Source organism: Oryctolagus cuniculus, chromosome 6, assembly GCF_051225735.1.
Source record: "Oryctolagus cuniculus isolate XC-2025 breed Fujian yellow rabbit chromosome 6, ASM5122573v1, whole genome shotgun sequence".
NCBI classification, from domain to species: domain Eukaryota; kingdom Metazoa; phylum Chordata; class Mammalia; order Lagomorpha; family Leporidae; genus Oryctolagus; species Oryctolagus cuniculus.
The window spans coordinates 48,324,698-48,348,507 of NC_142872.1; the positions used below are offsets into that span (position 1 = coordinate 48,324,698).

Here is a 23,810-nt window from a genome sequence, read left to right on the forward strand (position 1 = left end):
TTGGTATGTCCAGGATTTGCTTGGAAAAGCCAGAACTATTGAGTTTGAATCTAGGCTCAGAAGAAATTGGCTGAGTTGAATTAAATTTAGCAGGTGGCAACTGCTGTTTTATAGAGAATAGGCTTGTTGGGGGAACCTCTGCCATCAGTACTGGGCAGGTGAGGCGTGGCTGGGAGCTCTCACCATAGCAGGAGATCAGCTGATGGACACAGGCTCAGGGCTGGATGACACTGACATCAGCAGTGACAGCCCCACTGAGTGGGGAATAGGGACTGCGCACTCTCCTGGCAGGTTTCCTGTCATTAAAAGCCAGTGTTTCTTTAACTGCAGAGATAATTTTTATATTTTAATCAGTGAGGCAGGATCAGTTGGTGTCTTCTGGCATCTGTTCAATCTGTATTCATTTGAGTTTTTGCTTTTACATTGCAGGTAAACTAAAAGATCTCGGGAACTTGGTTCTCCGACCTTTTGGGCTCTCCACAGAAAATTTCCAGATCAAACAGGATTCTTCCACTGGCTCCTACTCTATCAATTTTGTCCAAAATCCAAATAACAACAGATAACAAAGATAACAATAGTGTTAAAAGCTGCCTTGGAAATTGTGTGCTGCTTGCTGTTAACAAGAAGCAAGGCCTGCCAATATTTAACTTTTCAAAGCCGCTTATCTAAAGGAAAGGCTGTGCAGTAGAGCATAGCGCTCTCTCCTTGCTCTTGTTTCATGATCAGAGTAATACGCACTTCCTGATAAAATGAGCCTAATTTGATTTCGATTTTAAGGTTTTCTGTGCAGCTGTTATCCCCAGTTCTGGCTGTCCTTTGTCTAGGAAATTCTGCTTGTCAAGACTGATGTCTTTGAACACCACACACACGTACACAGACACAAATGCGCGCACATGCGCACATCTTTCCTAACAAGCACACGTGTCGGGTGGGAGACTGCCCAGACATGGCTGACAGGGCTCCCTCTGCGTCCCCTCCCTGATCACACACGCTATCAAGGTTGCTGTGTGTGGATGGTCTCCAGCATTTCCCAATTTCCTCTGCAGTAATAAAAGCTTTCTGTGATAGTCTGGGCTGGGTCTTGAGTTTTGTCCCCTTTTATAATGACAGCTGAAGACGTCTCTGGCTTTGAGAACAGTATTGGTCTCAAGCAGTAAGGTTACTGACTGAATTTCACAAACGTGCCCAAAGTTTTACTTGCCATCTTGAAGAAATCACCACTCTGTGTACTGGAGTTCATAAATTCCACCTGACAAGCTGTCTTGGGCCCCTCCAGGTTAGTACAGATAATAATGATATCAGTGTTTCTGACCATGCGTTAATCTTAATTCCAGCTTTAAAAGAGCTTTGTTCGCAACTGGTGGTATGTGAGTGCCAGGCAAGGCCGTATTCTTAGACTCCATGAACCCAGGGGTTTCAAAGCCGCTTTTTTCCCCATAGTCATCATTGACACTGTTGAAAGCTTTCAGTTTTCTGATCTGTCAAAGGCAGTGACATGCAAGGTTCATCTTGGGAGTGAGTCACACATAGAATTCTGTGTGTGGCATGCAGCAGTCGCACTCCCAGTGTCAGCAACTGCACTGCTTCTTCTGATCTGTTCCCCAGCACACTGACGGGGTTAGGGAGGGTCGTGAGGCAATGTTAACTTGTGGAATTTGCCAAAGCTGCAACATAATTCTACATAGAATTTACAAGGTGAGGCAGGAGTGGGGAGCAGTAATTTTTGCTTTGCTATCTTTCTATTAAATCTAGCACATGACTTTTCCCAAAAATATATCTGAAAAGTCACATATGTTGTACAGGAACCTTGTTTAAAAGCTGATGGTGGCGGTGTGTCCCACAGGCAGCTTCATGCTACAGCAGTGGTTCTCAGAACTTTGTAAATGTAGGGCCCCTTCACACTCTTGGGAAAAAAAGCACTTCCACATATATGGATTCGAATAGTCACCATGTTGGAAAGTAAAACAGGAAATTTTAAATGGTAATCTTTTTAAAAAATAACAAGTATTTCATGTTAATATAAATAATACTCTAATAAAAAAATCTTCCAAAGCAAAGATACAGTTTGATAAAAACGACATTTTACATTTTTTTAAAAGATTTTATTTATCTGAAAGAGTTACAGAGGGAGAGATCTTCCATCCACAGGTTCACTCCCCAAATAGCCACAGTGAACGGGGCTCGGCCAGGCTGAAGCCAGGAGCTTCATCCGGGTCTCCCTCTGGGTCCAGAAGCCTAAGAACTTGGGCCATCTTCTGCTGCTTTCCCAGGTACTTTAGTAGGGAGCTGGATCGGAATTGTAGCAGCCAGCACTCAAACCTGTGCCCGTTAGGGATGCCAGCACTGCAGGTGGCAGATTACCCTGTTATGCCACAGTGCCGGCCCAGTTATTGTACATTTTTGAACCCCTCATATGTAGTTTTGTTAGAAAATATCAAAGTTCTCATATCTGCCTTGTACTCAGTTTTTCACATCACATGAAAATGGCTTTAACCTCATGGATACTGACAGGGTCCCTGGAAGCCCTAGGGAGCCTTGGTCTACATTTTCAGAACTATTTATCAGATTATAGATTAGTAGATGAGACTCTGAAGGACTACATGTGTCTCCCAGGAACATAAAGTAGCTTTGCTTACCTAGAAACAGCCTTGCTAGAAGGTTCTAGAGCCTACTATTGCTGCAGTGTATAGAGGTTTGGCTTCTTAGAATCCTCCCAACCCCCTTTATTTGAAAGAGTGACATATCTTCCATCTGCTGAAGCCAGGAGCTAGGAACTATATCCTGGTCTCCCACGTGGTTGTCAGGGACCCAGGGAGTTGACCCGTAATCCGTCCCAGGGTGCATGGTTAGCAAGAAAGTGGGTCGAGATGGGCCTCAATCCTAGGCACTGGAGTATGGGATATAGGTGTCTCAAGTTGTAGCTTAACTCTCTGCTCTACAATACCTGCCCCTCTGTCCTCTTTCTCCCTGTCTGTCCACCACCACCACCTTGAAAGCTTTCAAGATGCCTAACAAGCCCACCACTGCATCTGGAAACGAAAGGAAGGAATCTCAGTGCACGTGAGTTTGGTTAAACAAGTTTTTATCTAGCGTTGTAACTTCCCTGTTTCCAAAATGTGGAATACAATGTAGATTAAAATCTTTTGAAAATGTGTGACCATAGAAAAACCCTAAAAGGGGGCTAGCATTTGGCACATGGTGAGGAAGCCACTTGTGACACCTGTGTCCTATATCATACATGGTTCAAGTCTGGGCTCAATCCACTTTGGATTCATCTTGTTATTTGTATGCCCTGAGAAGCAACAGATGATGGCTCAAGTCCCTACAACCCACGTGGGAGACCCAGATGGAGTTCTTGGCTTCAGCCTGGCTTCAGCCTGCAGCCAGCCTTGCCTGTTGCAGCATTTAGGGACTGAACCAGCAAATGGAAGATTTTTCTTTGTTCCTGTTTCCTGTCTGTTTCTCTCTTTGACTTTCAAATGGAAAAAAAAAAAAAAAAATCCTGAATGCATACAAAAGTAGGGCATGTTTGTGAAAGGAAGGTAGCCTATATTTACTGCTGTTAAGGTGAATGACTTTACTTATTTTTGTGGGTTGTTTTGTTTTTTGGGGGGAAAGCGGAGCAACAAAGAGATCTTCCATTTGATTCATTCTCCCAAATGCTCTCAACAGCTGGGGCTGGACCAGGCTGAAGCCACCAAATGGGTAACAGGGAGTGAAGCTTTTCAGCCATCATCTGGTGGCTCTCAGGATGCACATCAGCAGGAAGCTGGATCGGAAGCAGAAGAGCCAGAACTTGAACCAGGCACTCCAGTGTGCAATGCTAGCATCCCAAGCAGTGGCTTGACCAGCTGCACTATACACCTGCCCCAAGTATATGATCTCAAGTTGTCATGCCTTGCACCCCCCAACAGCAACAAAAGTACACCAGAACTTACTTTTAATTACACTGTGGATACTCTTTAAAATTTTTTAAAATTTATTTTCATTTTATTTGGAAGACAGAGAAAGAGAGCTTCCATCATGGGTTTACTTCCCAAATAACTGCAACAGCCAGGAGTGAAGAACTCAAACCAAGTCTCCCACATGGGTGACAGGAACCAAAGTGCTTGAGCCATCACCTGCTGCCTCCCCAGGAACTCATTAGCTGCAAGCTGGAATCGGGAGCAGCTTCTGGACTAGAACCCAGGCAACCCTTTAAGGTATGTAGGCATCCCAAGTGGCATCTTAACCCCACGCCCAATGCCTGCCCATATCGCATATATTCTTATTCCAACATTACAATGTATTTGAACAATTTTCAGTCTTCTTTTAGAGTTTCCTTGAAGACAAATATTTTTTACTTTTTTTAAAGCAGACTTATTTATGTATTTATCTGAAAGGCAGTGATAGATCTTCCATCTACTGGTTCACTTCCCAAATGCCTGCCACAGCCACGGTTGGGTCATGATGAAGCCAGGAGCCAGGAACTCCATCCAGGTGTCCCACAGTGTCAGGGTCTCAAGCACTTTGCACTGTTTCCTCTACATTGCCAGCTGCATTATCAGGAAGCTGGATCAAAAGTAGGGTAGTAGGGCTTCAGACCAGATACTCTGTATGGGATGCAGGCATCCCAAGCAGCAGCTTAACTCGTTGAAGCACAAGGCCCACCTCATATTCTTCAAAATGCCATGCTCTGTTGTTTCCTCATCTAACTCCTTGAGTAGATAAGAGTTCCTAGAAGAGAAGGGCTATATCTCCAAGAAATTTGTGAAACAACGAAATGAAAAAAATAATGCAGGAGAGGGCTGGTGTGCCGCTGCGTGCAATGCCAGCATCCCATATCAGCGCACCAGTCTGAGTTCCAGCTGCTTGATTTCTAGCCCATCTCCCTGCCAGCGAGCCAGTGAAAGCAGCAGAGGATGGCTCAAGTGCTTTGGTAACTGCCGTGGAGATCTATGTGAAGTTCCTGTCTCCAGCTCTCTTTTGCTCTCTGCATTTCATGTAAAAAATGCATCTTTTTTATCTAAGATTTACTTACTTGAAAATCAGGGCTACACAGAGGGAGAGATCTTCCATCCATTGGTTCACTCCCCAAATGGCTACAAAGGTCAGGGCTGGACCAGGCAGAAGCTGGGAGCCTGAACTCCATCTGGGTCTCCCATGTGGGTACAGGGGTCCAAACACTTGGGCCATCTTCCGCTGCTTTCCCAGGTGCATTAGTGGGGAGCTGGACAGGAAGTGGAGCAATTAGGACTCCCAACTATTGCCCAAATGCATTGCCGGCATTGCAGCTGGCAGCCATAATGCCTGCTCCTAGGAAGTAAATCTTTTTTTTTTTTTGACAGGCAGAGTGGACAGTGAGAGAGAGAGACAGAGAGGTCTTCCTTTGCCGTTGGTTCACCCTCCAATGGCCGCCGTGGCCGGCGCACTGCGGCCGGCGCACCGCGCTGATCCGATGGCAGGAGCCAGGAGCCAGGTGCCAGGTGCTTTTCCTGGTCTCCCATGGGGTGCAGGGCCCAAGCACCTGGGCCATCCTCCACTGCACTCCCTGGCCACAGCAGAGGGCTGGCCTGGAAGAGGGGCAACTGGGACAGAATCCGGCGCCCTGACCGGGACTAGAACCCGGTGTGCCGGCGCCACTAGGTGGAGGATTAGCCTAGTGAGCCGCAGCGCCGGCAGGAAGTAAATCTTAATAATAATAATAATGCAGGGGCCAGCATTGGCCTACCAGTTAATATACCCACATCGGAAATCAGAGTGCCTGGGTTCAATGCCTGCCTAGCTTCCTGCCAACACAGACCTTGGGAGGCAGCACTGATGATGAAAGTGCTTGAGTTCCTGCTACCTCTGTGGGAGACCTGATTTAAATTTGTAGTTCTCAGCTTCAGCCCCAGGCGGTTCTAGACACTGGAGCACTGGGAGAGTAAACCAGCTGATGAATATTCTCTCAATAAATAATATACATTTTCCACAAACTTTTCAAGTACCTTGCATCTGTTCTTAATAGTGTGAGCACCTACCATTCTGCCAGAGACCTGCAGAGTTGCTATTACAGGACAATCAAGAGGGGCCTCAGTGTGATCAGTCCTCACAGCCACTATCCCATCTTCAGATTCTGTGCTCTTTCTTTAGTGCCTGCCTCCTATGCTAACCAGTATCATCTTAAGGTATATAAAAAATCCATCTCCATGAATTTTAAGACACAGCGAGCAATTCATGTTTTTTAAAAAATATTTATTTGAAAATCAGTTGCAGAGAGAGACAGAGTCTTCCATCTGCTAGTTCACTCCCCAAGTGGCCACAACAGCCAGAGCTGGGTGATCTGAAACCAAGAGCCAGGAGCTTCTTCCAGGTCTCCCACATGGGTGCAAGGGCACAAGGACTTGGGCCATCTTCTGCCACTTTCCAGGCCATAATAGAGAGCTGGATGGGAAGTGGAGCAGCAGGGACTCAAACCAGTGCGTATATGGGATGCCAGCACTGCAGGTGGTGTCTTTTACCTGCTATGCCACAGTGCCGGCCCCAACAGCAAGTCATGTTAGCTTAGAAGTCTTGGATGATTATGTTCCAAACAATGCAGGAGGCAGTCAAACAACTGCCTGGGCTCAGGTAATCGAGGCTAGTGAATTCATCTGGGTTTGCCCTGTGTACCATAGACTCTGGTCCTAGTTACTGCAGCTTTGTGCAGTGGTGTTTATTCAGGGAAGTGTGCAATTCTGGCAGATTTGGAGGGCTCAGCTAGGGTTTCTCAACAGTGAGTCCAAGAAGTAGATCATCTGAAGGAGTCATTTGTGCAGCCAAGCAAAATGTCCTCAGATATAGAGCATTCAACCTTGCCAGTGAGCACTGGACTCCTGGTCTTTAAGTTTGCATCTTGGATTTTTTTTTTTTTTTTTTTTTTTTTTTTTTTTTGATGGGCAGAGTGGACAGACAGAGAGAGAGAGAAAGGTCTTCCTTTGCCGTTGGTTCACCCACTGCAGCCAGTGCACCATGCTGATCAGGAGCCAGGTGCTTCTCCTGGTCTCCCATGTGGGTACAGGGCCGAAGCACTGGGGCCATCCTCCACTGCACTCCGGGGCGACAGCAGAGAGCTGGACTGGAAGAGGGGCAACCGGGACAGAATCCGGCGCCCCAACTGGGACTAGAACCCAGAGTACTGGCGCTGCAAGCAGAGGATTAGCCAATTGAGCCATGGCACCAACCCAAACACAGGGATTCTTTAGAGGGATTTCACTGACCAGACAGAGGGGAGCTGGCAGTTAAGTCAGTGTAATACCGGATTGGAAGATGTACATGGGACCTTAAAAAAGTCTGTGGAAAAACAAAAGGTATGTTTATTTTGGTGCACAAAATGTTTAAGTCCATACAGTTTTACATGAACTCTCTTTCCCCGGACTTATTTATTTAATTTAAAGGCAGAGCTATAGAGAGGCTCAGTCCCCAAATGGCCACTGTGACTGGGGCTGCGCCAGGCCAAAGCCAGGATCTTCTATAGGCTCTCCCATTTGGGTGGCAGAGGCCCAACCAGTTGGGCCATCTTAAGGCAGGGAGCTGGAACGGATGCGAAGCAGCCAGAAGTTGAACTGGCGCCACACTGTCAGTCCGTACAACAACATTTCAAAGACCTCTTGTATGCATGGACTTCAGAAATTTTAGCACCAAAATACACTTAGGTCTTAATTCTACCTCCTGAAAAAATCTGAAGTTTTTTTATGTGCTCATGTTTTTACAAGAGTTGTCTGAGCCCAACAGCAAAGCAGGCATGCAAATCCTGCTTTTCACAAACTGCAGAACTTGGAATGTCGGAGGAAGGCTATGATAGGAGATCTAAGGGCTGTTCAGGCAGCTGTGCAAGTTAATGGCAGCTTTAATCTCCTGCAGACAGACTTTTTTTTTTTTTAAATTTATTTGAGAGGCAGGGTTATAGAGAGGAGAGAGAGAAAGAAGTCTTCCATCCACTGGTACACTCCCCAGATGGCCACAATAGCTGGAGCTGGGCTGATCAGAAGCCAGGAGCTTCTTTCTTCAGGGTCTCCCACAGAGTGCAGGAGACCAAGCACGTGGGCCATCAGCAGGGAGCAGCCAGGACTTGAACTGGTGCCCAGTAGACACCAAAGCACTGGCACCAAGAAGTGCCCCAAGAGCAGAGTGCAAACCTGAGACACCACATAGCATGAAAAGTTAAGGAGCCCCTGGCCCAGTTATCTGTGCTCTCTTAAGCTCGTTCTTCCTCTAGCACAGCAATTCTTGAATCCTATTCTTCAGCCCCAGAAGCTAAGGACAAGGTGCTGTGGTCACTATTTGGAAGATGAAAAGGGAGGAACTCGGTATGAAAGCATGAAAACAGGTTTTCTCTGAAGTCGGTATTTGTGGTGATAGCCCAGTGTGTCTAAGAGGAGCAGTACAGCCCACACAGTTCTAGGGTATGAATCTGAACTTAAGACTTCCTTCTCTGAAGACTAGCATCACAGGTATCTGTTTTGTCACTTGTTCCTGTACCTTGTAGGAATTGTGTCTGTAAAAATACTGACATTTACACAGCAGGATCGGAAATGGTACAGGTCTCAGGTAGGTCTTGCTAGATAATATGCACATAGCTCATTCACCTTTCCTGATTCTATCATCAGTTTTCATTGCTTAGAAACTTGGGGGAGGGGACAGATTTCAGTGGCCTCCTTTGTACACCCACATAAACAGGAGAATGCTTGAAAGTAGAGTCCATGTATACTCTGGAATAACATGCAGCCTTCTGAGGTACTGCTTTACTGAAATGGAAAAAGAAAAAAAAAAAAAAACACTATACTGACCTATGCTTCAGGGTCAGTACCAATACTCCCAACTGTGTGACAGGTTTTAAGCAACTAACTATTCAAGTGTTCCTTGGTTCTGTTGGATGTGATGGACTTTCCATTTATCCATTAAGGGCAGAACTCTTTAAAATGAACCCATTATTAGATGTTTAATTATATCCAGCTCAGAAGGGTAGGCTATTTCCACCAGATAAGCAGTTATGTTTGCACACAGGGTCCTAATTAAACTGTTCTTCACAAAGCATCACAGCAGATTAAGCTACCACTTGGGATCCTGCATCCCATATCAGAGTGCTGGCTTGAGTTCCAGCTCCTCTGCTTTTTATGCAGCTTCCTGCTAACGTACCTGGGAAGCAGCACACTGTGGCTCAAGTACTTGGGTCCCTTTCACCCACCCAGGAGGCCTGAACCAGCTCTGGCTGTTGCAGGCATTTGGGGTGTGAACCAGCAAATGAATGGTGAGTTTGTCTGTCTCTGCCTCTCCATAACTGTAATTAAAAAAAATTCTTTAAAATAACTAAACTTTAAAAAAATCAAAGACTTTATTGGATAAATGTTACACAACATTCTTTGACATTTAACTCTGAGCATACTCATGATGAAAAACAAGTTTTGTCATTCAAGTCTACGAAACAAAATAGGCTTGTGAAGATTTGAAATACAGACAAAAGCATGAAGCAAAGCTTAAATATTAAGCAACTAAAGCAATGAAAGTGAAATAGCAACATGGTAAGTCTAGATTTTAAATATCACCAAGTTTCATTTTTTAAAAAATGAAAATTCGGTTTGTAACCAAAACATGTTTCAGAATATGTCATGAGAGAAAATAGACACTTAAAACTTTCTCTCTCAATTCTTTCGCCTATTATTATTACTTGGTCATTTCCATCCCTCAGAAATAATGAATTCTAAAGCTTAACTTAAAATCTTGATTATACAATCCCATGTGTTAATTCCACCATGGCTTGGGAGTTACCTACTTCTTGAAGTGAGCCTAAAAGATACTGCTGGTGTTATAATTTGAAAGAACAGGCCCAACCAAGCAAAGCCCTAGGCCAGGCAGAGTGGGGCACCCCTGTAATGTAATATATTTCATGTTAGAACTCCCTGCTGCTACAGTTCCTGAGCTTATTTTTCCAATGTGATAAAATATGATTTCATGATAGGGACTTCCAAAAAGATAAATTTATAGTGTAGTTGAAACTTTAAGTTACATGCAATGTAATTGGGATTTGCATTAAAAGACTACCTGCTTTTCCTTCTTGAGTGGTAAAAACAAATTGTAGTCAGCTATGCTAAATGTTCGAAACTCCCAGAACCTTTGTAAGTCCTGAGATTGGGGCTATTAGGTAATTCCAAAATACAGTGATATTATGGATGCTTGAATACCTGAGCCAAGTGCTCAGTAACCTGTTTCATTGCTTCAAATGAATTTTGTGGGTTTTATTTTTGGCATTTTTTTTGTAATATGTATTCAATATGGATTATCTTTCTGGTTTAAAAAATAAATCAGTATTGCCACTAAAAAACCTCAGTTTTATTATTAAAAGTACAGCACCATCAAATATAAAATGCCTTAAAAATGTAGTACTAACAAGTCCATGTGTTTTTCTCTTCTTTTCTCCATTCATTAAAAAAGAAAAGACTTCAGAATATGTATTTACCAAATATAAGGAAAAAACTATGGTCTCTATTAAGAACTTAAGTTTCATGCACAAAAAGTGTGACAATCTCTCCATGGATCTGTTCTGCTAGTCACCCGCTGTGGGGCCACGTCCTACCTGATACCTGTGAGAATCCCTTGAGCTCACAGAGGAGGGGCTCCTTGGGGAGAGGTCCACATCAAAATTCAGATGTTGTCACCTTTTCTGAACAAGATCAATCAGTAAGGAAAGAAACAATAATAAAAGTTTCCCAACTCAGTAGTTCTTAGAGTATACATTTTAACTCCAAGATCAACATTAGCCTATCCACTTTGAATCAAAATATGAAAGAATGTAGTAATGAAAATGTGCACCAAATGTTAAATACTAGTGGCAAATAAATACATCCTAATATGTTCTAACAAGCAAACATATATTCAGAATACAGCCCTGCTTTATTCAAGAAGGAAAAGATCCCCATTTTGTGGGTGGGGTGGGGTAGGTTGGAGTGGGCTGGGGCACTTTGCCATCCTTTCTGCAGGATGTTGAATCCTCTTTCCTGGCACACTGAAGGAAACGTTGGCCTTAGCATACGTGACTATTGCTGTTTCATAGGCAAGCCATCTTAGAAATACCTTTGCTCAAGTTGGAACTGACTAAACCTTGGAGAAAGCACAAAGTTTAAGTATGAAAAATACTTGAATATTTCCCTATCATCCCACACCTCTTGGGCCTTTCCAAACTGTACTGATATAAACTTCACATTCTTCAAGTGAGTTCTTCTATGTATATTTCACATCACTTTTCTCCTCATCTCATGCATAATTTATTGCAATAGCTTGTTATAAAACATTCCCTAATTCCTTTTCTTCAGCTTAATATAGTACAATTTGCAAGTGCCCCTTTATAAACTGTTGGTTTTAACCACTGCCTTAACATTTACTTCTTAGTGCAGCTTTAAAAATCTCCAATTTCCTTCCGTCCTGATGTTCTGGTGTTCTCTGTCATTGTGGTACGGGTCCATGAAACCAGCAGCCTGCTAATGTCTTTGTGCTGAAATACAGTAAAGAAAAGGAAGAAAATGCAGTTAAGCACAAGTAATTATAGAGGGGAAGCAAAGTCCTTGTTATTGAAATTAAGCCCTATATAATTGTGACTTTTTCTTTAAAATCAGTTAAACTTGAGGAAAAACTATTACCACTCTAAAGAGCAGGACTGCTGCTATTTCTGAAGTACACTGGGCCAAATTCCAACAGTAGCAAAACAGCTGTGACTTTCACATAGTCAATCTGCACTTGAGTGCTTTTGTCTAAGACTTGCTTATGACTATTTGCCTAATATAAGAGGACTTCTAACCTTGGTGTTTATGGTACTGAACTCAGAGTCAGCTTAGCTGCAGTGGACTGTGAGGGAGCATCTGCAGCCTGCCTCAGTAAGGCAAGCCTACAGTCTTGAGAAGCTAATTTATATACAAAACCAGGTTACAGCAAAGTCAGCCACGGATCCAACTGCCTGCATAGAGCAAAACGGAGGGGTACAGAGATGGACAGCTCATCCGCCAGGAAACATCAAGGCACCATGTCAGTGCAGGAGACAATGTGCAGACCATGAGATCCCTTGTTACACCAGCAAACCTGATGAGCAGCAGAGGCACTCTTCACCACAGCACCAACAGAAACAGGACTCCAAGCCTACATTTATATCAAGGGCAAGGCATATCGAAATGACTGCCAAGTAGCACAACCAGAATGCCCATTACCCACCTCCCTCTCATACTAAAAGGTATCAGAACCCTCTAAAATCCCTGGTTATGCCTTGCAAACTGGAGAGCTGATGTACCCCCAAGAGTTTAAATTCTGAAAGAGGTGATCCTTGGAAAGAAAGATAGCTGTATCAAATATGTTTTTAAACCAAAGATATGGTGTTTCAGTGGAATAACAAACAAGCACAGAATGCAAAAAAGAAAACCCACCCCCATCTTTCCCAATATTTAACTTCTAAACATTTCAAAATGTCTTTCCCATGATCTGACACCATTTTTTTTTCCTGTTAACTTCCTGGTGTTGCCAAACTTCATTCACTGGATCAAGACCTACAGAGTAAACATCACAGGACATTCTATCACATTTCTTTACAAGCAATGAAAAATCACTTTCACCCATAAATATTGCACACATCAGGATGAAAGGTGAATATAGTCCTTCTGAAGAAACAGGATGATTAACACTGGTTTAGAGTTCAACACTGAGAAGTCTTCCTGAACTAATGTAGTTATAATACTAGATTTCAACTCACACACAATTTTTGGAAGCAATAGTTTCTGCTGTATAAACTGAAGGAGAAAAAATGCATAATTCAATTTTCTTCTGTTTATGACTCTCAAGAGTTGACCTCAGCCTAAGTGAAACCTGTTTTAAGTTCAATTAAAGAACAGAGCAAGAAAGCCAACAACTCAAGCAAATCGTACTATTCCTATGAGGTGAAGACTGAAAAACACTATTTTCCTTACAAAATCACCCTAATGGTGCCAGCATACCTATACAGATGAGAGTCCTAACTCCTAGACACAATCTCTGATCTCAAATGTGCTACTGTAATACAAATTACAGCTCATATACCAACTCTAAAGCTCTTCCTTAGCTGCACAGACATCAGAGGTTAGATAGCTGAGGAAGTAATAAACTATCCTAAGTTCAAAAGCAGTACAGCAACAACAAAAACCCTAAACCCACCGTAGTTAGGCATTATCCAGGAAGTCATCAATAAACCTTTATTGAAATAGATTACAACTACATCTCGGCACCATCTGTTACTTGGGAATTTTGACTTATATAAATGACAGTGCTTCTGAAATTAATTCAAGAATATACATGTTTATATATAATATATAGTAATAACTAAGAAGTTAATGAATGCTAAGTGACAAATGCAGACTGACTCAGGGAAAATATAAACCCAGTGTTTGGCATTCAGAGACACCCCCCCCTCGATGTTAGGACTCTGTCATGTGATATCCGACTTCCATAACCCAGCAGAGACTGCTCACAGGCAGTTTTTGGTGTTTAACACAGCAGGTAGTATTGACTGAAAGCTGTTTTTACTCCTTAAAACTATCACCTACATGAAATATACCCAACTGCCAAGGTCAGTGAAAACTAAAGAACTAATGAATTCTTTTAAGTATAGCCTCATCTACTTTAGGAACAACCAAGTGATAACATGGTACCCTCTTCACTTTGTGGCAGGGCTTAAGACAGACAGACCTGCCCGTTTCACTGTTAACTTCAATGCTCCCAGTCTGAATCCACAGTGGTCTGTCAGACACTGTTAGGGAGCAGCAGGACTCGTCACTGTCTGATGTAATAGCTGCCATTTGTTGAGACCTATGGTAGAAAAAACCAAGTTAACAAAAATAGTCACTTGAGTTCTTTTTAATCCATTTTACCAAAAATAATTTAAAAATAAGAGCAACATTCAGTTGAATTTTCATAATGGATTTATTCTGGATAATTTACTTGGCTTCATAGAAAGCCAAGCTTTGGTACTAAAAGGAAGACTTGAGAGCCGGGTAGACACACCAGCCTTGGCCAGGAGAGGGCACACTCTGGCCCAAGTCACATCAGCAGCAAAATGTCATGGGGCACACACCAAAATGTTGCCCTCCAAGCAAACTCACAGAGAGGAAATGCTAACTAACTTTTAAGTATCCTACCAAAAAGTGTACCATTCTAACACGGGGGCAATGTTGGATTAAGTCCTGCCTCAGGATTCAAGGGCTGAGTTCCTATCTATGTAACACAGTGAGCTCCACGAGGCTGTTTTGCAGTATGACCAAAAACTACCTTAACCCCTTTCTCTTTTAATCCCAAAGACCTCCCTTGCATATTATTCAGGACCTAATCTTCTGGATTAAATATCATTTGGCGCAGCACTAAGGTGCTACTTGGGGTGGGTGCTGTTTCCCATTCAGAAGAGCTCGATGCAGCTCCCCACTAGTATGCACCCTGGCGGCAGGAAGCAATGGATCAGATATTCGAGTCCCTTCCACCTACATGCGAGACCCTGATGTATTTCCTGGCTCCAGCCTGGTCCAACCCCAGCTGTTGGAGCCATTAGGGGAATGACCCAGAAGATGGAAGATGTGTCTCTGCCTTTCAAATAAAGAGAAAATAAAACAAACACGGTAAGCTTTCTTAGGCTTTCAAAATTTAAGCTTTAATTACTAAGCACAATTCACATGAAGAACTGCTATTTTAAGCCTTATTTTCAAACATACTTGTGTCCTTACTTCCCTAAATTATGAGTAAGAAAAAATTCACCTATCATATCAGCATATGTAGATAGATGTAGATAATAGTCCTTCTAATAATCAGAACCAATGGCATGTAGAAACCTTTTTAAAAAGCCTTTTCTGGGCCGGCGCCGCAGCTCACTAGGCTAGTCCTCCGCCTTGCGGCGCCGGCACATCGGGTTCTAATCCCAGTTGGGGCACCGGATTCTGTCCTGGTTGCCCCTCTTCCAGGCCAGCTCTCTGCTATGGCCCAGGAGTGCAGTGGAGGATGGCCCAAGTGCTTGGGCCCTGCACCCCATGAGAGACCAGGAGAAGTACCTGGCTCCTGCCTTTGGATCAGCCCGGTGCGCCGGCCATGGTGGCCATTGGAGGGTGAACCAACGGCAAAGGAAGACCTTTCTCTCTCTCTCTCTCACTGTCCACTCTGCCCGTAAAAAAAAAAAAAAAAAAAAAAAAAAAAAAAAAAGCCTTTACTAACATTAAAAAGGGAAAATTTTGTATACACCTGATGTACAAACACAATTACTTCTGAATTTTAACTAAATGGAAAGCAGGGTTTGTAAATGAGGTTTAATAATGAGGTTATCTGCCCATTTGTTCATAGGAACAATTAAATATACCATTAACCATAACGCAACAGCAAACACAAGAGTAATCTGAATGTACTTAAGACTTTGTCTTTTGATTTTCTCTCCATAAGTAAATCTTTTATTATTAAAGAATCTACTTTGGGACTGTTGTAGCATACCAGGTAAATTCTCCACCTGTAAAGCCAGCATCCCATATGGGTGCCAGTTCAAAACCTGGCTGCTCCACTTCCTATCCAGGTCCATACAGATGTGCCTGAAAAGCAGTGGAAAATTGCTCAAATGCTTGGGCACTGCACCCATGTGAAAGACCTGGAAGAAGCTCCAGACTCCTAGCTTTGCCTAGCCATTGCAGTCATCTGGGGAGTTCTCTCTCTCCCCATCTCTCTAACTTTGCCTTTCAAATAAGTAAGTCTTAAAAAAAATGACTCCAGACAAGGAGTCTAGATGATCAAAGAAAGCCCTCATCTTACCTTTTGCACTCCTCGCCTGCACCCCATGTGAGCTATTAACGGACCAGTCTCCCACCACAGCACCTGGCCGGTTATGTTTAAGACAACCTTCCCGGGGCCGGTGCTGTGGCACAGTGGGTTAACGCCCTGGCCTGAAGCGCCGGCATCCCATATGGGCACCAGTTCGAGTCCCAGCTGCTCCACCTCCAATCCAGCTCTCTGCTTTGGCCTGGGAAAGCAGTAGAAGATGGCCCAAATCTGTGGGCCCTTACACCCATGTGGAAGACATGGAGGAGGCTCCTTGTTCCTGATTGGCGCAGCTCTGGCTGTTGCAGCCATCTGGGGAGTGGACCAGCGGATGGGAGGACCACTCTCTCTGGCTCTGCCTCTCTCTGTAGAGAGACAAGCTTTCCCTCAGTGTGTTCAGGGTCTCACTGAAGTTTCTTGAGAAATGTACCCACTCATATGGGACCTCTATCCATCTGGAAGAACCAAATGGCTCTGACGCAGCAAATGGAGGGATACCCCCATGGAAAGGTGACACCTGCACTGGAAACAGGCTTAGGTGCAACAAGGGGAACTATTCCTGGGAAGCAGCAGAAACCTAAAGGGCATAACACAACAGAGTCATCTTGGTTTTAGACCAAGAGCATGAAAAAATAAAGCAGAGGACATCAAGCTTACTGCAAACACAATATTTAAAAGTAAAAAATTATTACATACTCATGTACCTATCCTTAATGTACAATGTTAAAAGCAGGAAATGTATTAACTAGTACTTGTTTTACAATAAATATCCTGCTTTTCTAGCCTTAGTGCTGGTTTCCTAACCACTTATTTTTATGATGTTAAACAAACTGCACAGTTCTTCCCAGCATACCAAGCCTCACACTAACATGTGCCACTCTCAGCCAGACTCCCTACTACAATCTGTAGAAGTAAGTGATAGAATTGTAGTCAGCATCTCAAAAATGAACCATGGGTTAAAATGACTGTTCACTTGTAAATAGTCATGCCACACACAGAACAAGGCCTTGGAATGTAAGGCATTTCCCTCCTCAAATGGGGAAACAATCTTCCATTCAACCACACCAGTAGCAGTTTTAAAGATGTTCAAGTGATATCCACATTTTCACCAAGTGACAAAACACTGAAACAGTAAGACACCAGGCGCTCAGTGTAGTGCATCTTTGCAAATTCACTAACTTTTTAAAAGCTGCCAAGTTTAGGTTTCTAGCTCTAACACCTTCCGAAAAGTCTCCTAGGATATGACTTCCACAACTTGAGCCCCACCAGCTCAGATCCTTCTCACATCACTTGAAAACAATCTGGGGTGTGCAGGGTTATCTTGTTAGTACTTAAGTGTCCAAATCAGAATTACTCTTCCTCATTCAGTCACAAGTACACCCACTTCTATTCACGCCATAAACTATGCTTGGCATAAGGGGCATTGGAAACAGGAGTACTAAATTCCTAGAATTTGTGTTTCACATAAATGAACAGGAAAAGAGTTGAACATCTCCCTTTATCATAATCCCCAAGATTTCCAGTCCAATTACCCTCTACAAGATGCCAGTGAATATATCCAACTTCTAGATATTTGTGGTTATTGCTACTATGATGATTGAAATGTTTATGTAATAACACTGCTATAACATTTTCATCCATACTGTGTTACAGAAAAGTAATATTAAGTTACCAGAATGAGATTTCACTAACACACACACAAAATAGTGGTAACAATAACAACTATTTATATAGGTCTTTACTGCTTTAAATATTTCACAATTACCTTATTAAGGAGGTGTTGTTATTCTCCCCATTTCACAGATGAAGGCATTGAAGTAACCTGCCTAAGATCACACTGCTTGTCTTTTAAGTGGCAGATCCAAGTCAAGCTTTGAATCTAGGAAATCTGGCTCAAGAGGTTGTACTTTCAACCAGGTGCCTAAAAAGTGAGAAAATGATTCTTTGCTCAATAAAAGCTTGCTGTGGAGCACCACTACTACAAAAATGTTAATGCTCCAACTCACTTGCATCACTGACAAGTTATCTACCCAACTCTATCTTTCACACTCAAGCGGATGACACTCACCTTTCTTGAAAAGCACTGAGCATTTTGCCTCTCTTGTAGCCTCCCTCCAGGCCACTCTGGCTGGAGGTCTCTGACTTCAATAAATCTTGCTCTTAAATACCAAAAAAAAAAAAAAAAAAAAAAAAAAAAACCTTGAACAAGCAAAAAATTCTATTATAATTTATATGGGGAAAAATTATACTTCTAGGGTTTTTCAATAGTTTTTAAATGATTCTTTGTGTAAGAACTAAGCAAGAAATGCTAAGATTTGAAAATTACCTGAAATAACCTCGATAAAAAGCCTTTCCTAATACTTGATACATATAATTCCAACCTTTTTTTCATTTAAGAGAAAAGGAACAAATGTGTGATAGTAACCGCCTAACACTTTAAGCTATGAAGTATTTGGTTTTCCTTGTAAATACTGACAACCAGGATAGAAATTATAGGATGGAATTTTATTCATGCTTTCTGATTAAGACTGAGATTTCTAAGGCAATAAAAGGAGGTAACTGTCACAATCTCATAGCACAAGGAACACTCCATACTTAAATTATGATTCTCCTCAGCTTTTTAAATGAGACCTTACAAAAATATCAGAAGAAAAAATACTTAATTCTTGTTTAAGTTTTTAAGATTGACCTTTCTTAATATCAAAGCTTTATAAAGTTGCTTTACAAAAATTGCGTTCAACAAAAGGCTCATTAAGTTAAACAAGTACTACAGCCATCTAAGTTATTTGTTTGAAAAATGAAGACTGATGCAGAAATTCAACATTTTGATAAATCCTAACTTTTGAATAGAAAGTATTTCATTTACACTTCCTCTCAATCTTTAATTTGTGCCAGAATCTGTAAGAAAAATTTAAGTTCCACAATTCTTTCGTAAGTATTTAAAGACATCAACATTGACTCAAGGAATGATATAAAAATTAACTCAGCACTTCCTACCACCAAAGTGTGGTGTAGAGAATTACGATAGAATCTTATTAGGGTTATACACATTATGTCAAAATATTTGTTTTCCATTAATTGTACTGACATGAAAAGTGAGTCAAAAAAATTAGTATATATCTTATGAAAATACGCAATGGTATGTAACAACTTGAGTTTCGCAAAGTAACTTAATTCCACTGCTAAAATAATTTAAATGGTTTTATTTCTATACTTGTAAAATCATCCCAAAAAAACTGATTTTGTCACTGAAAGGGAATAGCTTTAACTAAAACTACTCGAAAAAAACAGGCAAACTAAGTCACACCAGTTCACCTCAAAGTTTTACTAGGGGGCAATTACAGTTCTTAAAAATGGGGGTACCATGGGCATCATGGGAGACAGTATTTCCTTGTGCAGGACTGACTGCAGGCTGATCAGAAAGGAATCTGAGGGCCAGTGCTGTGGTACAGCCGGTCAAAGCCAACCTACAGGGCCAGCATCCATAGGCACCAGTTCAAGTCCTGGCTGCTCCACTTCAGATCCAGCTCCCTGCTAATGCACCTGAGAAACTAGGTTCTTGGGCCCCTGCACCCATGTGGGAGACCCAGAAGAAGCTCCTGGCTTTGGTCTGGACCAGACCTGTTCATTGTGGCCATTTGAGGAAAGAACCAGCAGATGGAAAATCTCTGCTTCTCCTCCTCTCTGTAACTCTGCCTTCCAAATAATTAATTAAAAATAGAACAGCAGCAACAAAAGAACCTGAAAGGTAGACAATAAGAGTAGCATATTCCAATCACAGAACTAAGAAAGACTGAGTGACTTAATTTCTGAAACCCTCCAGAACAGTTATATCCCAAATTCAAGATTTCTATCAAAAAAGATTGTAGATGGACAGTGGTGATGACTGCAAAACAAGGTAAATGTAATGAATGAAACTGGTGAATTCTATGTCTATTTGACGATTTTTAAAATACAGCACAAAATTACAGCACTCTATTACTATGACCAGGAAAAAATTACTTCCACTTAATGCCACAAAGAAAGGAATATTTTAAATCCTGTTTGAATCTATGGTTAAGTCTCTTAACTGAGTGAAGATTAAACAGTTGTTTGTCGTCTCATCTTGGTGTCAAGTATCCCTGGTAAAGACAGAGGTAACCTGGAAAACTAAAAGAATAGACATCTAGAAACCATGCCTTTTAAACTCCCTATTCCTTTATTCAAAATAGCATAATAGAGTGTAAAAATTGATAATGCTTTCATTTTTTCATTCTACTCTGTCTTTACTAAGGTAATACAGTTAAGTGCAAACTGTAAACACAGAGCATGAAAAGTCTATCAACTAAGTCAAAGCCAGGAAACATTAATACAGCATACCTGTCTTTCTCCTGGCAACTTACCAGCCCCAGCTGCTTCTGCATCTGGCATTTCTATTGCTCACCATTTTAATAACCCAAAATTCCCCCAACTTACACATTACGTCTTCATTCTCTGGAAAACTCCCTGTTGGAAGCCATCAACAAGCACAAATCCTTCAATCAAAACGTGATCAGCATCTGTCCACCTCTTCTCTACATACTAATAAAAGTAAACCAACTGAAAACTAAATTTTATGTCCACATTATTGATTTCTTAAGATATTTCCAATTCCCAACTCAGTTCCTCTGTATAAAGGAAAACTGATAATCTTTAAGTGTGTGTTCCCGGGGCCCGTGATGTGACACAGCAAGTTAAGACAAAACCTAGGACACTGACATCCCATATGAGCAGCACAATTCCAATCCAGATCCCTGCTAATGCACCTGGGAAGCAGCAGAAGATATCCCAAGTCCTTGCACTCCTGCATTCACTCCTCCCTCTCACACTCTGCCTTTCAAATAAATAAATCTTAAAACAGACGTGTCCTTCAATGGAACCAGTTTTTAGAAAAGTACAACCAGGAGGCCAGCGCCATGGCTCAATAGGCTAATCCTCTGCCTGCGGCACCAGCACACCGGGTTCTAGTCCTGGTCGCCCCCCTTCCAGGCCAGCTCTCTGCTGTGGCCTGGGAGTGCAGTGGAGGATGGCCCAAGTGCTTGGGCCCTGCATCCACATGGGAGACCAGGAAAAGCACCTGGCTCCTGCCTTTGGATCAGCGCAGTGCGCCGGCCGCAGTGGCCACTGGAGGGTGAAACAACGGTAAAAGAAAAACCTTTCTCTCTCTCTCACTGTCCACTCTGCCTGTCCAAAAAAAAAAAAAAAAAAAAAAGTACAGTACAACCAGGAGCCAGCATTGTTGCATAGCTGGTAAAGCCAGTGCTGTGGGCTTTACCATCCTATACAGGGGCCGGTATGAGTCCCAGCTGCCCCACTTCTGATCCAACTTCCTGGCCAATGGCCTAGGAAAAGCAGTGAAGGATGGCCCAAATGTTTGAGCCCTTGCCACCAACATGGGAGAGATCCAGATGAAGTTCCTGGCTGCTGGCTTCAGCCTGGCCCAGCAGTGGCCACTGCGGCCAGCTGGGGAATGAACCAGCAGATGGAAAATCTGTCTCATTCAGATAAATCTTAAAAAAAAAAAGATAACTGAAATGGATGTGCAGCTCATTGTATTTTTAATTTAGAAACAACCCCATTAAAAGACAACAAATATTTGGGGCCCGCACCACGGGTGCCGGGTTCTAGTCCCGGTTGCTCCTCTTCCAGTCCAGCTCTCAGCTGTGGCCCGGGGAGGGTGGTGGAGAATGGCCCAAGTGCTTGGGCCCCTGCACCCGCATGGGAGAGCAGGAAGAAGCACCGTAGCGGCCATTTGGGGGATGAACCAACAGAAGGCAGACCTTTCTCTCTTTCTGTCTATAACTGTCCAAAAAAAAAAAAATTTCATCTAGTTAATTATCAGTTCCATGTTCTTTGTCTGTAATCTTTCTTCACATACAAATTCATGCCTATCCCAGTATTCATTTACAATTACTATCATGTGAATGGGCTTCAGACCAACAAATCCTGGTTTATTTCACTGACATGTTTTGATTGTGGCCCCATGTCTGCTCATCAGATTAAAAACATGTCCCTTCCAAATGAAGAGCTAGCTTCCTAGTCTGCAAATTCTAGAAAACTAAAAACTTTCTAATGCTTTAAATTTCTAGAAATAAAAATTTTTTAGCTTTCACAGCCCCTGTGTCCTCACTGGGTTTCCCCCATTAATACTTAGCTTTTGTCACTTAGACCACTGGAGGTTTAGTGTAAGCCCAGCTTTTTCTCTGCAAGGGGAAAAATACCCACTTGGGTTTTTTCCACCCATTTGAAAGAAATATGTCAAAGTGCCTACAACTACCCATCTCAACTCTTACCTGCATCCACACAATATACTGGACAAATTTATCCACCTCCCTATGAGATTTCAATTTGTATAGAACTTTTATACAGCGACACAAACTGTTTCAAACTTGTTTCTGGGGACTCCAACACTGGCATCCCATGTGGGCACGTTTTGGGTCCCACTAAAATGCCTGGGAAAGCCCCTGCGGCCGGCGCCACGGCTCAATAGGCTAATCCTCCAACTTGCAGCGCTGGCACACTGGGTTCTAGTCCTGGTCGGGGCGCCGGATTCTGCCCCAGTTGCCCCTCTTCCAGGCCAGCTCTCTGCTGTGGCCCGGGAGTGCACCCCATGGGAGACCAGGATATGTACCTGGCTCCTGCCATTGGATCAGCACAGTGAGCCAGCCACGGCGGCCATTGGAGGGTGAACCAAAGGCAAAGGAAGACCTTCCTCTCTCTCACTGTTCACTCTGCCTGTCCAAAAAAAAAAAAAAAAAAAAAAGCCCCTGCAACCATTGTAGGAGACCTGGAAGCTGTTCCTGGCTCCTGGCTTTGGACTAGCCCAGCCCCCAGCCATTGTGGCTATTTGGGAAGTTGAACCAGCAGATGGAAGATTTTCTCTCTGCCTTTTAAATAAATAAATACAAAAAAAAAAAAAAAGCTTGTTTCCTTTAGAAACTTCCAATAAAATATTCCAGGCTACAATAGACTACTTGGGATAAAACAAATTTGTGATTATACTTCAGCCTTTGCCACAAAGGTATGAACTACAAAACTGTTACTCTTGTACTCAACAATCTTCATTCTTTTTCCCTAAGGTTTCTAAAACAAACCAAGTATGGTTTATGCCACAAGAGCACATTTGCCAAAGCACCTGTCAACATCAGCAACATCTACTTTCAGAACCATGTTAAAACAGCCATATCATTACATAAAGCCTTAGAATTACATTTTAGCAACTTTTGTCTACATCTTCCTCAACTTTAGACTACAAACTTTCAAAAACACCTGGGTAAACAAGTTCATTAATCTAAATCAAATACTCAAAATATTTGTGGATACTACCTTGCAACCCCTCAATCACAACTTCTTTTAACCTGTTTTACAAAAATTTTTAATAGTATATTTGTTTCTGTTTGCAGGAAAGAATATGTTCAAGTGAAACATTGTTTTTTTAAAAATTGTGTGTTTACTATCATCAAAAAGCATTGACTGAGTTTCCCCAGGAAAAAAATCTTCCTTTGTAGAAATTGGTAATTAATGAACAAAGTCCATAACCTTAGGGAAGCTGATAGACTATTGATTTCCAATCTCCATTAATCTTTTCATTAGGAATTCCACTGTAACCAAGATATTTCAAATTGGATTATTTGGAATTTATGAAAAGTAATTTCCAAAAGTGTCAAACTGAAATTATATCAAACTTAAAAGTTAGACACAAAAAGTTTGAAAGCAACTTTAAAAAAATCTAAAACTTGCCTCCACAGAGAATCAGGTACATTTTTACTAACAAGACAAAGCTAAAAATGTTAAATAAGAAATCAAATCTTAGGGACAGATGGATCATAAAGAAAAATAGGCTAGTTAACTAGCCCCAAAAGCAATGATACCTGAGGCAAAAGATCAAACAGAAAAGTGATCAGGTATAATAAGCATGTGATGAAATATTAAGATGAAAAAATACGAATAACCCACACATTTATGAGAAACTGGCAGGAGAAGGATATCAAATCTACAAG

General features: G+C 42.2%; 2 protein-coding genes across 15 annotated transcripts in view; one reads left to right on the forward strand and one right to left on the reverse strand.

The window, feature by feature from the left end:
- Positions 1-10,321, forward strand: part of TTC1 (tetratricopeptide repeat domain 1) — a 106,146-nt gene extending 95,825 nt beyond the window's left edge. For 2 of the 4 annotated variants that reach the window (XM_089335020.1, XM_089335022.1), the window contains one exon: positions 430-1,067. In XM_089335020.1, coding sequence (XP_089191146.1) covers positions 430-563 — 134 coding nt within the window. In that variant the 3' untranslated portion in view covers positions 564-1,067. Of the gene's footprint in view, positions 1-429 lie in introns of all 4 variants that reach the window. The other 2 variants (XM_002710348.6, XM_089335023.1) reach the window with 1 other exon arrangement.
- PWWP2A (PWWP domain containing 2A) overlaps positions 1-23,810 on the reverse strand; it is a 58,057-nt gene that overhangs the window by 6,901 nt on the left and 27,346 nt on the right. For 4 of the 11 annotated variants that reach the window (XR_016235438.1, XR_016235446.1, XR_016235445.1 and 1 more), the window contains one exon: positions 9,316-11,488. The exons of 1 other annotated variant lie outside the window; for it this stretch is intronic. Coding sequence is in view for 1 of the 10 variants with exons in the window: in XM_008255343.5 (XP_008253565.4) it covers positions 11,475-11,488 (14 nt within the window). In the remaining 9 variants the exon portion in view is untranslated. Of the gene's footprint in view, positions 1-9,315; positions 11,489-13,698; positions 13,819-17,557; positions 17,714-23,810 lie in introns of those variants that run through there. 6 more of the 11 variants (XR_016235439.1, XR_516431.5, XR_016235440.1 and 3 more) reach the window with 3 other exon arrangements.